The sequence below is a fragment of the Centroberyx gerrardi genome, chromosome 22 (genome assembly GCF_048128805.1).
Source record: "Centroberyx gerrardi isolate f3 chromosome 22, fCenGer3.hap1.cur.20231027, whole genome shotgun sequence".
In the NCBI taxonomy this organism is placed as follows: Eukaryota; Metazoa; Chordata; class Actinopteri; order Beryciformes; family Berycidae; genus Centroberyx; species Centroberyx gerrardi.
In genome coordinates, this window is record NC_136018.1 from 910081 (window position 1) to 922580 (window position 12500).

At 44.2% G+C, this 12500-nt stretch overlaps 1 protein-coding gene across 1 annotated transcript in view; it reads left to right on the forward strand.

Moving 5' to 3' along the window:
• Positions 1–12500, forward strand: part of sugct (succinyl-CoA:glutarate-CoA transferase) — a 115849-nt gene that overhangs the window by 22031 nt on the left and 81318 nt on the right. The window contains exon 9 of the mRNA XM_078291365.1: positions 5496–5591. Coding sequence (XP_078147491.1) covers positions 5496–5591 — 96 coding nt within the window. The remainder of the gene's footprint in view (positions 1–5495; positions 5592–12500) is intronic.

Genomic DNA, 12500 nt, shown 5'->3' on the forward strand with positions numbered 1-12500 from the left:
AACATGCAACTGCATTTCTGGCAGTTTGTGGTGTACTTCTTCTATCTCTTGGGTTCATTATACTTTCTTTTATCTGTTTTTATGCCCTCTGTTGTCTGTAAAGCGCTCTGTGACAGTGCTGTTTGTTAAAAGTGCGCTATAAATAAACTCGATTTCAACGCGAGGCACAAAAAGAAAAATGCAAGCTGCGATCGGTTTGCAAAGATGTTGAGGTCGCGATCTCTGCGGTCGATTCCCAGGGCTGTTAGACATAAAATACCCACAATCCACCTCTTCCCCCGTCCCTTATCCCATGGTGCATTCCTCTATGAAGTGCTGCGACCACAGGCATGTCGGCCGCAGAGAGGAGAGGCGAGGAGGGAGACGAACAATGAGAGCACACAGCCAGAGTTTGGCTTGAGTTTATCCGGACGGTTTTAAGCTGAGTTGAGTTTGGTTTGGTTGTCGGGGAAATTGGATCATTCAACCCAATCAGCGTTCAGCGGGCCGCCTGCAGGTCCTGAACAAGTCTTCAAATGTCTTGAATTGGATTACGTACTGTATATTCAAGGCTTCAAAAGGCCTTGATACCGTTAAATACAGCCTTCCAGTCTTAAATTCAGTTTTAAAGGTCTTTAAAACATTGTGGTTTCGTGGTGCGCCGTTTTTCAGTGAGACATCAACTTATTTCCACAGACCTATATGTTCACGTTCCTTTCAGTGCCAAAATCGGTCTTAAGTTTCATTCTAACTGGCATCAGAAAGGTTTGAAGAAATATTACATTTCACTTGAAACCTCCAGACCTCCTTGACTAGATGCGGCTCTTTCAGGTGCGTCCGTGATGTAGGAAGACTCTTGACAGAAGGAGGTGGTGGTAGAGGTTAGAGGAGCGAGCTTGTGACCAGAAGGTCTTCGGTTCAAATCCGTGGATCAGCTGGACAAATTTGGGAAAGTGAATGGGAAACACTCTGCTACCCCAACAAGAACCGTCAGAGCAAGGCAGTGCTTAGGGAAAGCTGTGGTTGTACTGGTCGGCCCCCAGCGACCAACAGACCTGGTCCTGTAAAGTTTCCTCATGTACCTCATCGTCCCGTTATATGAACTTGCAGAGCAGGGATGAGATCTAATAACGATGAGATCTAAGATGGCTGCCATACCTTTACAGACTCACCGCCATGTGTAACAGTTGACAACAGTCATTGTGGGTTGAAGGCATCATTTGGCAAGCTCAAATGTTTCTTGTTGCCATTTTGAGCCGCCAGTGTGCAAAACTGCCTAGTGCAGCTTTAAGGACTTCAATACCCAGAATTCCTGTAAAGTGACATCAGCAAACTGCCATGACCCCAGATGCTCTGTAATGCTTCAAGGATACCAAACTTTTGGTAATTTTCTCTGCACAAAGGAAATCCAAAGTGTCTCCTAAACCAGTGATTCTCAACGTGGGGTCCGGGGACCACCAGGGGTCCTTGAGGGGATTCCAGGGAGTCCCCAGCAAAATGATGAATTGTTCAACTTCACCATTATTTCATTTACAAGAAGTTAACACAACTAGAGGATGTAGAAGAATGACTGTTCTGATCATAGTTTCTCTGTTATCTCTCTACCTGCAATACAGACAGTCAGGGAGTTCTGGACAAAATCAAATCTGACAAAAAAATATTCTCAGATTTGGGTCCGAGAGACAAAATCTCATCAAATGGCGGTCTGTGGCTCTAATGTGGACTGAATTAGGGTCCTGGATATGAAAAAGGGTGAGAATCACTGTCCTGAACAGCAGCAGAGAAAGCTGGACTTGCCAATGTTAGATCTTTTCGTCTCTGGTTCCATTGGTTTCCTTTGGTATAAAGCAGCACAGAGCACTGACCTCACTGCACAGGAATTCTGGGTAATGAAGTTCAAAAAGTGACCTCTTGCTGCCATTTGGAGTTGCCCTCCGTCCGTCCTTGTCGGTGAGCTCCGACTTGCCACCTCAGTTTCTCTTTGTCGATACAGTTTGTTTGCCACGTTGTCATGACTTTCCAGACTGTTCTTCTTGCCAAATAATTTGATGCTTCTGTAATTCATCCATCCGATTATTTGGCCTCTTTAGAGCTCTGTTCTCATGTTGCTTTGAAAACTCTCATTGAACTTAATGCAACTGGCCTTTGTAATTATGATTTAGTTACTTCAAAATGAAAGTTCTTTTACATGTGGTGTTTCTGTCAGTTGGTCCACCCACTGTATGTCTCAATGTTAGCAAAGGCTTACAGTTGGTGAGAGAGGAGGTCTTGTTGTGGGTTTTCCAAGTTTAAACAGGGAATAATATCAGTTTCCAGACAGATCTGTGATTGACAGCACCACCCATCTCAGTGCTCAGTCAATACACTGCTGCTCTCAAAGGTCTCTGCTTGGTCTCTCTCTCTCAGTCCAAATCTCTCCCTTTCTCTTCTCTCTATCATGTCAACATCCTCTGAAGTGTTATGACCACTTCTGTCTTTTAGTCTCTCTGTCTTCTCATCCCCTGTAATTTTCTAAGCCCCTTAGTTCCTCGGCTGCCTCTCTGTCTCTGTTTTGTTCTCTCTCTTCCGCCAACAGTCTCAAAAAATGTCGTGAAATGAGCACAAACTCTGAAACGTAGATTACGTGTTGCGATTTATGTTAAGATTACGTTCCTCCACCAAGAAAGGATTACATGACAACAGCACGAACTGGACACAACATTTCCACGTGTTCGTCAACTGAAAAGGTTAGCTAATGGTTTGGTTCAGGCGACTAAACCTTTGGTTAAAGTTACAGTGAGGATTTGGACATTGCTGCATAAGAAAAAACTTTTGCTGAAAATGGAAACTTCCCTCCCAGTAGAAAATTTGTCATGAGTTGAGAATTGAACCCGGGCTGTCAGAGTTGTTTTGGGTCTTAGTCTCCAAGAGCCAAAACATGAGCACAAACAGATTGCGTGTTGTGGATGCAAATTGTGTAAAGATTGTTATCCACCATCCACCATGGACACGCCATTTTCACGTGTCCGTCACATGAAACGGTTAGCTAACAGTTGAGTTCAGGCAAGGAAAACAACTCTGGTTCAGGTTAGGTTCAGGTTTTGCTCATGGTCACAGACTTGGGGATTGAGCCCAGGCTGTCGGACTTGTTTTGGTTCTTGGCCTCCAAGAGTTTTCACATGAAATGAGTTAGCTAACGGTTAAGTTCAGGCCAAGAAAACAGCTTTGGTTAAAGTTAGAGTTAAGGTTTATTAAGAAAAACTTAAACTAAAAATGAAAACTTTACTTGCAGTAGAAAACTCATGAGTTGGGAACTGAACCTGGGTGTCTCCGCCTCCACACCCCCCCCCCCCCCCCCCCCCCCCCCCCGACCTCCACGCCCTTACTTTCCACCGCTGCTTCAACGCCAAAACTACTTCTTGTTTCTAGTTGTGTTTCTCCACCTAATCCTGTCCTGCTGGGGAAATGGATTTCTCTCACTTTTCGTGCGTGGACCTCGTTATTTGTATTTTAAGACATCGTGCTCATTTCACAAAATCTCATGGGACCAGGCTGCTTCTTCCATCAAATTACCTTGCTCTCACTCCTTCCTCCTCGCCTCTCTCTCTGTCTCTCTCTTTCTCTCCCTTTCTCTCTCTCTCTCTCTCTCCCTCTCTCTCTTTCTCTCTCTCATGTCAACATCCTTATAAGTGTTTCGACCACTTCTAGTGTCTCTGATTGACAACACCACCCAGCCCAGCGTTTAGTCGGAGCTCTCAAAGGTCTCTGCTTGGTCTCTCTCCCTCTCTCTCTCTGTCTCTCTCTCTCTCTCTCTCTCTCTCTCTCTCTCTCTCTCTCTCTCTCTCTCTCTCTCTCTCTCAGTAGATCTGTCAGTCTGTTGTCTCAGCTGGTTGTGTCTGGTGACTAGAGGATATAACAGGACATCAGAGTGTTGTAAAGCATCAGGCATGAAGCTGCTAAATGCATGTGGAGGTATAAAGGGGCTGAGAGGCTCCAGGATCCGCTCCGCACCGCTTTATTAACCTTTAGTTCTCCAGCTCCACCCTGCTTCACATTCAGACAGTTCAACACATTCACACTGGAAGCTGCCCAGTTCAACCATCAAATATTGCGATATTTCACAAATATTGCAATATTTTTGGCGATATCACCCCCCAACCCCCCCATTCCGGCTGCAGCACCATATGTTGTTTAGACCGCAATTGTGCAAACTTTTTAACCCTTGTAAACCTATAATCTACTAGTGGTAGGATAGTAAAAAACAAAAATAATTGTAGTTGTAGTGACAAATCTGTCATTTTACTTAAAGTGGGTTCCCTTCTCCACAATCAGCCGTTTTCCTGGAAATGGCAGGAATGAGCAAATGACATTTTGTTAGTAGCCTAGAAATTTGATGTAATTTAGAAGAAATAAAATAAAACACACAAAAAAGAAATGGACAAAAACCTGAAGGCCCCCGTAATAATATTGTATAATGCAATATTTTGGCGGGACAACATCGCAATATAAAATTTTGGATATCGCCCAAGCCTAGGGGAGAGTGTCGCTCTTTCACATTCCTCATGTAGAGTTTCCCAGCCAGTCCTTCTCTTTGAAAATGATTTACAGCAAAATTAAAAGACATGACGGTATTCTTCTTGCCACAGCAACGTAGTCTTCAAGAGCCAAAGTTACGCCAGACAGCAGTTTCATGAAATTTCATGAAATGAGCACGAACTCTGAAACTCAGATAGTGTGTTGTGGACATGAATTCTGCGAAAATGATGTTCCTCTGACACAAATTGGTCACACCATTTGTCCAATTCAGAAAGTTCCTTGACTCTTTCTCGATGTGTACAGAGCCTAAACTCTCTCCAAAGAATCCTTGAAGAACCATTTCTGAAAAGTGGAACGGTGAGCTCTGCGTTGCCAAAGCCTGAAGGACTCTGTCATCTTTCAAATCAAGTAAAAAAAAGAAGTAAACTGATGGCAGTCAGAGAACGCAGACCTCCGCCAATGATGAACAATTCTCCAACCTCTGTCATTTCAATTTTAAGTTAAATTGATTTCCTGGCCCTGCAAACATCCCAATGGGATTTGGAATCGAGTCTCTATCTCTGTTAGTTTCATAGTTATGGCTGAAAAACGATAATCGTCTCACCGCCGAACTCAAATCAATTGTTCCTCGGTCCAAGGCCGATCTGTCCACCAAATTTCATGGGAATCCGTTTAGAGGTTTTTGAGAAATCCTGCTGACAGACAGACAGACACACTAACTAGGAAACAGGGGGGAAAACCTTAACCTCACAGTGAAATGCTCGGAGCCGGAGGTTGTAGGTGAGCGCTGTGTTATTTTCCAGTGGTTTTGCGGTAGAAACGTTAGGAGCAGAGAGAGGGGAGCTGTGGTTTTCTGCTCGCAGGAAGGAGTTACGAGCGAGCGCTGACCTCCAACAGCAGCAGGGAGTAACGAGACTGACGACAGCTCTGATTTAACACTCAGTTTACCTCTCTCTCCCTCCTCTCTCTCTCTCCCTCCTCTCTCTCTCTCTCTCTCTCAGGTTTCCTGCCTCAGCCATATAGCAGCAAACTACCTGAATGCAGGGAAGGAGGCGAGGCGTTGGGGGACGGCCCACGAGAGCATCGTACCTTACCAGGTAACACGCTAACATGCTAACATGCTAACTGAACACTAAATCACCCCTTTTCTATTTACTATCTTTTTCTAACACACACACACACACACATCAGCAACACCAGCAGGACTGTGTGTATCTACAGTGAGAGAAGAGAAGGAAGGAAAGGTGAGCAGAGGAAAGGAGGTTAAGAGAGAGGATGGAGAGGAAAGGATGTGAGGAGAGAGAAAAGGAGGTGAAGAGGGGAGAGGAGAGGAAATGAGGTGGAGAGAGGAGGTGAAAAGAGGGGAGAGGAAAGGAGGTCAGGAGAGGAGAGGAGAGGTGTTTATGTCAAACTCAGGACCAAGGACAAATAGTTCTGGGAGTGTTTTTGGTGTGTGTGTGTGTGTGTGTGTGTGTGTGTGTGTTATTCTCTTTTTCACAGTTTTGTCCCACGGTAACCCCAATTCATATTACTTCAGCTTCTGTTAAGTTAACTTAGGTACAGACACACACACACATCCACACACACACACACACCCACACACACACACACACACACCCACACACACACACACACACAGCAGGCCGTCAGGGTGCTGACCGGACTGCTGGAGTGTTTTAGTGGTTTTCCTCTCAGCAGACAGACAGGAGGCCTTGTGATGAGTTAGAGCAGAAGGTCGCAGGTTTGATTCCCACAACTGCCAAGTGAGGGAATCCAGGAAATGAGCAGAAACTCAGTCACAGTCAAACTGTACTTTAAAATGAAAAATATCAATTAACTCAGAAGTACAATCAACTTAGCTAATTTCTAATCAGTGCCTTGCTTCTGGGTGGTAGCGTTGAGAGAGACCGGCCTGTAACTGAAAAGATCCAGGTTCAATCCCCGATGCAGAATGTATATTTCTGCGATATTTTGATACCAAAGCGATCATACAGCCCACATGGCTTGCAGCAATTGCGGTTTGTGCTCGATTTACACAGAAAAGAGAGACAAGACATTCAGGTTTTTTTCTTTCCTGGCTCAGCCATTCTGCACATTCAAACATGTTTTGATTTTCGATTTAATCGTGACATTGCTGACTGGGATCATAGGAGAGAGATTTGAGTCTTTCACCCCCACACACATAACGATTACAGCTGTTACTATACAGCACAACCCTGAAATACCCCAAACTACCTGGACTACCCTGGACTACCCTGAACTACCTGGACTACCCTGAACTACCCTGAACTACCCCAAACTACCCTGGACTACCCTGAACTACCCTGAACTACCCTGAACTACCCTGGACTACCCTGAACTGCCCTGAACTACCCCAAACTACCTGGACTATCCTGAACTACACTGAACTACCTTGGACTACCCTGAACTACACTGAACTACCCTGGACTACACTGAACTACCCTGGACTACCCTGTACTACACTGAACTACCCTGAACTATCCTATACTACTCTGAACTACCCTGGACTACCCTGGACTACCCTGGACTACCCTGAACTATCCTAGACTACTCTGAACTACCCTGGACTACCCTGAACTACACTGGACTACCCTGGACTACCCTGAACTATCCTAGACTGCTCTGAACTACCCTGGACTACCCTGAACTACACTGGACTACCCTGGACTACCCTGAACTACCCTGAGCTACCCTGAACTATCCTAGACTACTCTGAACTACCCTGGACTACCCTGAACTACCCTGAACTATCCTGGACTACCCTGAACTACCCTGGACTACCCTGGACTACCCTGAACTGCCCTGGACTACCCTGAACTACACTGGACTACCCTGAACTGCCCTGGACTACCCTGAACTACACTGGACTACCCTGAACTATCCTGGACTACCGTGAACTACCCTGAACTACCCTGGGCTACCCGAAACTACACTGGACTACCCTGAACTACCCTGGATTACCCTGAACTATCCTGGACTACCCTGAACTACACTGAACTACCCTGAACTATCCTGGATTACCCTGAACTATCCTGGACTACCCTGAACTACACTGAACTACCCTGAACTACCCTGGATTACCCTGAACTACACTGGACAACCCTGAACTACCCTGAAATACCCTGGACTACCCTGAACTACCCTGGGCTACCCTGGACTACCCTGAACTACCATAGACTACAATTAACTACCCTGAACTACCCTGGACTACCCTAAACTACCATAGACTACACTGAACTACCCTGAACTACCCCAAACTACCCTGGACTAGGCTGAAGTACCCTACATTACCCTGAACTACCCTGGACTACCCTGAAGTACCATGGACTACCCTGAACTACCCTGAACTACCCTGGACTACCCTGAACTATCCTGGACTACCCTGGGTTACCCTGAACTATCCTGGATTACCCGGAACTACCCTGGACTACCCTGAACTATCCTGGACAACCCTGGGTTACCCTGAACTATCCTGGATTACCCGGAACTACTCTGGACTACCCTGGACTACCGTGACTACCACAGACTCTGCCCGATCTCAAATCGTTGCCAAATCGGGCTTAAAAAATGTGTAATCCGTCCTTATCTTTAGTGAGCAGACACAGATTGTCTGTCAACATGTCGAGCCGGCGTTTTCTGTGTGTGTCACACACACTCTGACTGAGAAACAACTCAGCACATGAGGAAGGAACAACAGCTTTAGGCGATGGATTTGAGGCCAAATTAGCCAAACGATGCTTCTGCGTTGCCCTACGCTCAGTTACAGGAGCAGTCAGCTACAGCGGCACTTTGACACAGAAGCATAAATTACCCTGCAGTTCTGGAAAGTTCTGGAAAAGTCATGAAATTTTATGGTGGGAAAAGGATAAGAGCTGTGACTCAGACTAAGTGATTCAGGCAGTTTGATTTCATTGTTCCATATCCTGAAGGCACACACACACACACACACACTCTCTCTTTCTCTCTCTCTCTCTCTCTCACACACACACACAGTGCAGCAGAACTAATTGCCCTTATCACACTAATTATACGATTACTGTCAATTTCTGTAATTGCTTCATGTTGGTGATTCTCCTCTCCGCTATCTGTGGTGTGTGTGTGTGTGTGTGTGTGTGTGTGTGTGTGTGCGTGTGTGTGTGGTCTGGAAGTGATTTGCTGTATCCTCTCTCTCCATCATTATCTCCTCATATATCTGTCCATCCCCTCTTTATTCAAACCAGCCAGTCATTATCATACTGTGATAGGCCTCACCAAGTATTTCATGCAAGCTTTTTTATATCGTTTTTTTAAAGTCACAGTGAAACATTTTGGCATTTTGAGAGCATCTCTCTGCTGTAAGACGTCTTCAAATTTACATGAAGTACTTTTACCAAATTGGAATGGAAATTCAAAACAAAAAAAATACGTCAAAGTGTAAAAGTTCATACTTTATCTTTAAGTCATGGTGAGATAATTAGAATTTCTCGTCAAAATTGCTCTGATTTTATGTTTTTATTCATCTTACACCGGCTCCCTGCAACACATCATTGATGGGATTATTATTAGCAAAAAAACATTTCATTACATATATTAGTCATAATTTATCTTTAGGTCAAAGTGAACAATTTGGAATTTCCTTTAAAAAAATCTTTAAAATAATTATAGCTTTCTATTCATCTTACACCAGGTAGCTTCAACCAGAGGTGGGGACTCGAGTCACATGACTTGGACTTTTAATAGCTTCAGACTGGACTTGATGCATGAAGAGAAGACTTGAGACTTGACTTGACTTGGGTTCTGGTGACTTGGGACTTGACTCTGACTTGTACTTTGATGACTTGAAAAGGTTTCTAAAGTCTTGACTTGAGATCTTGTGTTTGTGTAAATGACTTAGATTGAAAGTGATGAGATTTGTTCCAGCGGACGACTGAATTTAAATTCTGTTTTCTGAATTTGTATGGAATGATTGAATTTATTGAAGTTGAAACTGATTATAGAAATCAAACTCATGATGCTCTTACCAAGTTTTTATCCTATTAAAACCATATTGCATTGAAAAGTCCTAGATATTTAGTTTTCTTTAAGATATTAAATTGATACTGGACTCTTGATTTGTTCTGACTTGACTTGCTGTTCTACATTTAGACTTGAGACTTGACATTAATGACATGGACTTGACTTGGACTTGACTTCGTAATCTACATTTAGACTTGAGACTTGACTTGAGACTTGTGCCTCTAGACTTGAGACTGACTTGGGACTGGAGTGAAGCAGACTTGGTCACACCTCTGGCTTCCACACATCTTAATGGTGTCAGCGCCTCAGTGAGCTGCACAGAAACATTTACAGCATGCAGCTCAGCCTTGGTGTGTTTGAACCGCAGGAGGAAACCCGGGTTCGATTGAAACAGACTCCATTACTCTTTCCACAAAATTAATCATTTTCGTCCTGGTCGGCAGGGGGGGCGGGGGGGGGGCGGGGGGGGGGCAGGGGGGTAACCATTTCCTAATCAGTCTCTGTGTTATTATTTGGATTAATGTGGCGAGTTCGGTCTGTGGAGCTTTTCACGGTCTTTGAAACGGCGGGGAAACGCTGAGTTACGGCCGGCGTGTTTCTGGTGTCGGAGACGCAGATCTAATTTATAATTTCCATCTAAGGCTTGTATGAAGAGTCCGACTGCGCCGCCGGCTTGTAATCATAACAGGAAAAAAAGTGACTGGTGGTTTGGATGCTGTAGTGTATGGGATGGAAAGAGAGAGAGAGAGCATCAGTGTGTGTGCTGTGGGTGATGCGGTGTGTGTTGCAGAGGTTTGATGTGTGAGGCGGAGGGATGGAGCGAGCGGAGAAGAGAAAGCGTGAATGCCTGTGTGCTGTGGGTGATTTCATGGTGGTGTGTTGGAGAGAGAAACAGGGAGAGAGAGTTACACGGCAAGAAATACCATCTGAACGAGTCGGGTCGAGTCCTATTGAGTCTTAAATCTTGTTTTTATGAAAAAATCTGCTGTTAGCGCTGAGATAACTCCACTTGCTTCCAGTGCTAATCAGCTTGTTTCAAGAATTTGCTTGAATTAAATGTAATTTTCTTGATGTTAGTGCATTGATTCTGCCTTGTTTCAAGGTATTGATCAGGACTGTAGTCAAGATTAGTCGAGTCCGAGTCGATTACCAGACCAGGTCCAGTGGAGTTCGAGTCCAGACCGGGTCCAAAGGGGATTGAGACCGAGTCCACACTGAGACAAAGGGCAAATCAAGTCCAGTTCAAGACCAGAATACACATTAAACAGTGCACTTTTTATTGTCCATGTCTTTCCAAATATGGAAAGACACTGCAAAAACTGACAGACTTGTTCAGTTATTCCACCTTGTCTCCAGACTTATCAAGCTTATTTTTTTAGTGAAAGTTTTTTCAGGAGAATGTAACTTGTTTCGGGACATTTACTTGGTAAAAGTTTAATTTATTTTCTTCATTGTTTTATGATGATTTTTTGAAAGAAGTCATATTGGCATGAATCAAGTGAAATTTACTGAAACCAGCAGATTATCTGCCAGTGCAGTGAGAGAATTATGCACTGGCATAATTCATGATGCATGAAATAATCGTGATAGGTCTGGAGACAAGAGGACATCACTGGACAGATTGGCATTTTTTTACAGTGTAATGCTTCAGAGATGTAGATCTGTCTGCAGCTCTAAACCTTCAACATCCAAATCATCAAAGCAGAGAAGTTTGACAACCATAAGATACGACACACGGTTAAATATAAAATAAAATACAACAAAATATGATAGGTGAATCCGGTAGAGAACAGCCAACAGTGCCTGAGACCAAGACTAGTCAGAGTCAAACTAAGAGACCAAAACAGAAAGTATTATAAACGTCCCGATATTTACACTTCGCTTCAACAAAGTTCCTGAAACACATTCCTCATCCAACTTGCAGGATTTTTCATTTTAATGAAAATTAGATTTTAAGACTCGACTACATAAGTAGAAGTGACACAATTCATTTTTTTTTTTTTTTTTTTTTTATCATAATATTTTGCTCCTCTATGACCCCCTGTAAGGAAATAGACTTAGTCCTCAAATCAAAAATATTAAATAAAAAATATTAAAAAGTGCTAAATAAAAATGTTTTAAATGTGTAAAATAAGGTATGAATAAAAAAAAGTTAAATATTTAGGAACTTTAGAAGAAAAAATACTAAAAATATAATATTATTGATTAAATAAACAATTAAAATAAACACTATACTGTACAATAGAAGACACGTTTGTCTTTGTTTAAGTCAGACTCCAGTCTGCTTTACATTACTGACATTCAGCCTCAGGAGCTGAAATACTGACATGTTACTGTGGAAGTTCACACACACACACACACACACACACACACACACACACAAAACCACACAAAATCACTCTCACACCCATAGATATATGCATGCACACAGTCTCAGTTCTAAACGCTGACACACACACACACACACACACACACACTCTGTCGTGACGCTCCGGTCCATCTGCTCGGCTGGATTCTTGTGGTCGGGACGCGGCCGTGTGAACGAGATCTCGCGCCAGCCGGAGCTTTATTGTCCGACGTTTGGATCTAATCCTCGTGTGAACTATATTACCCACGATGCCGCGCTGCCCCCGGGGGCCGCGGATGAAAGGGGAGCGGACGGTTCGCCCGGGGATCATGACAGATAGAAAACAGAGCCGTTGGTGTTTGCGGTGCCGGCCTTGCGAGGAATATGTTAAAGCGGAGCGAGTCGTCCTCCTCCGTCTTGAGTTCACATCTGACTCCGCTGCCGGCTGAGGCTGCAGGTCAGATCTGAGCAGGTTAGACCACAGGTCAGATCTGAGCAGGTCAGACCCCAGGTCAGATCTGAGCAGGTCAGACCACAGGTCAGATCTGAGCAGGTCAGATCTGAGCAGGTCAGATCTGAGCAGGTCAGACCCCGGGTCAGATCTGAGCAGGTCAGACCCCGGGTCAGATCTGAGCAGGTCAGA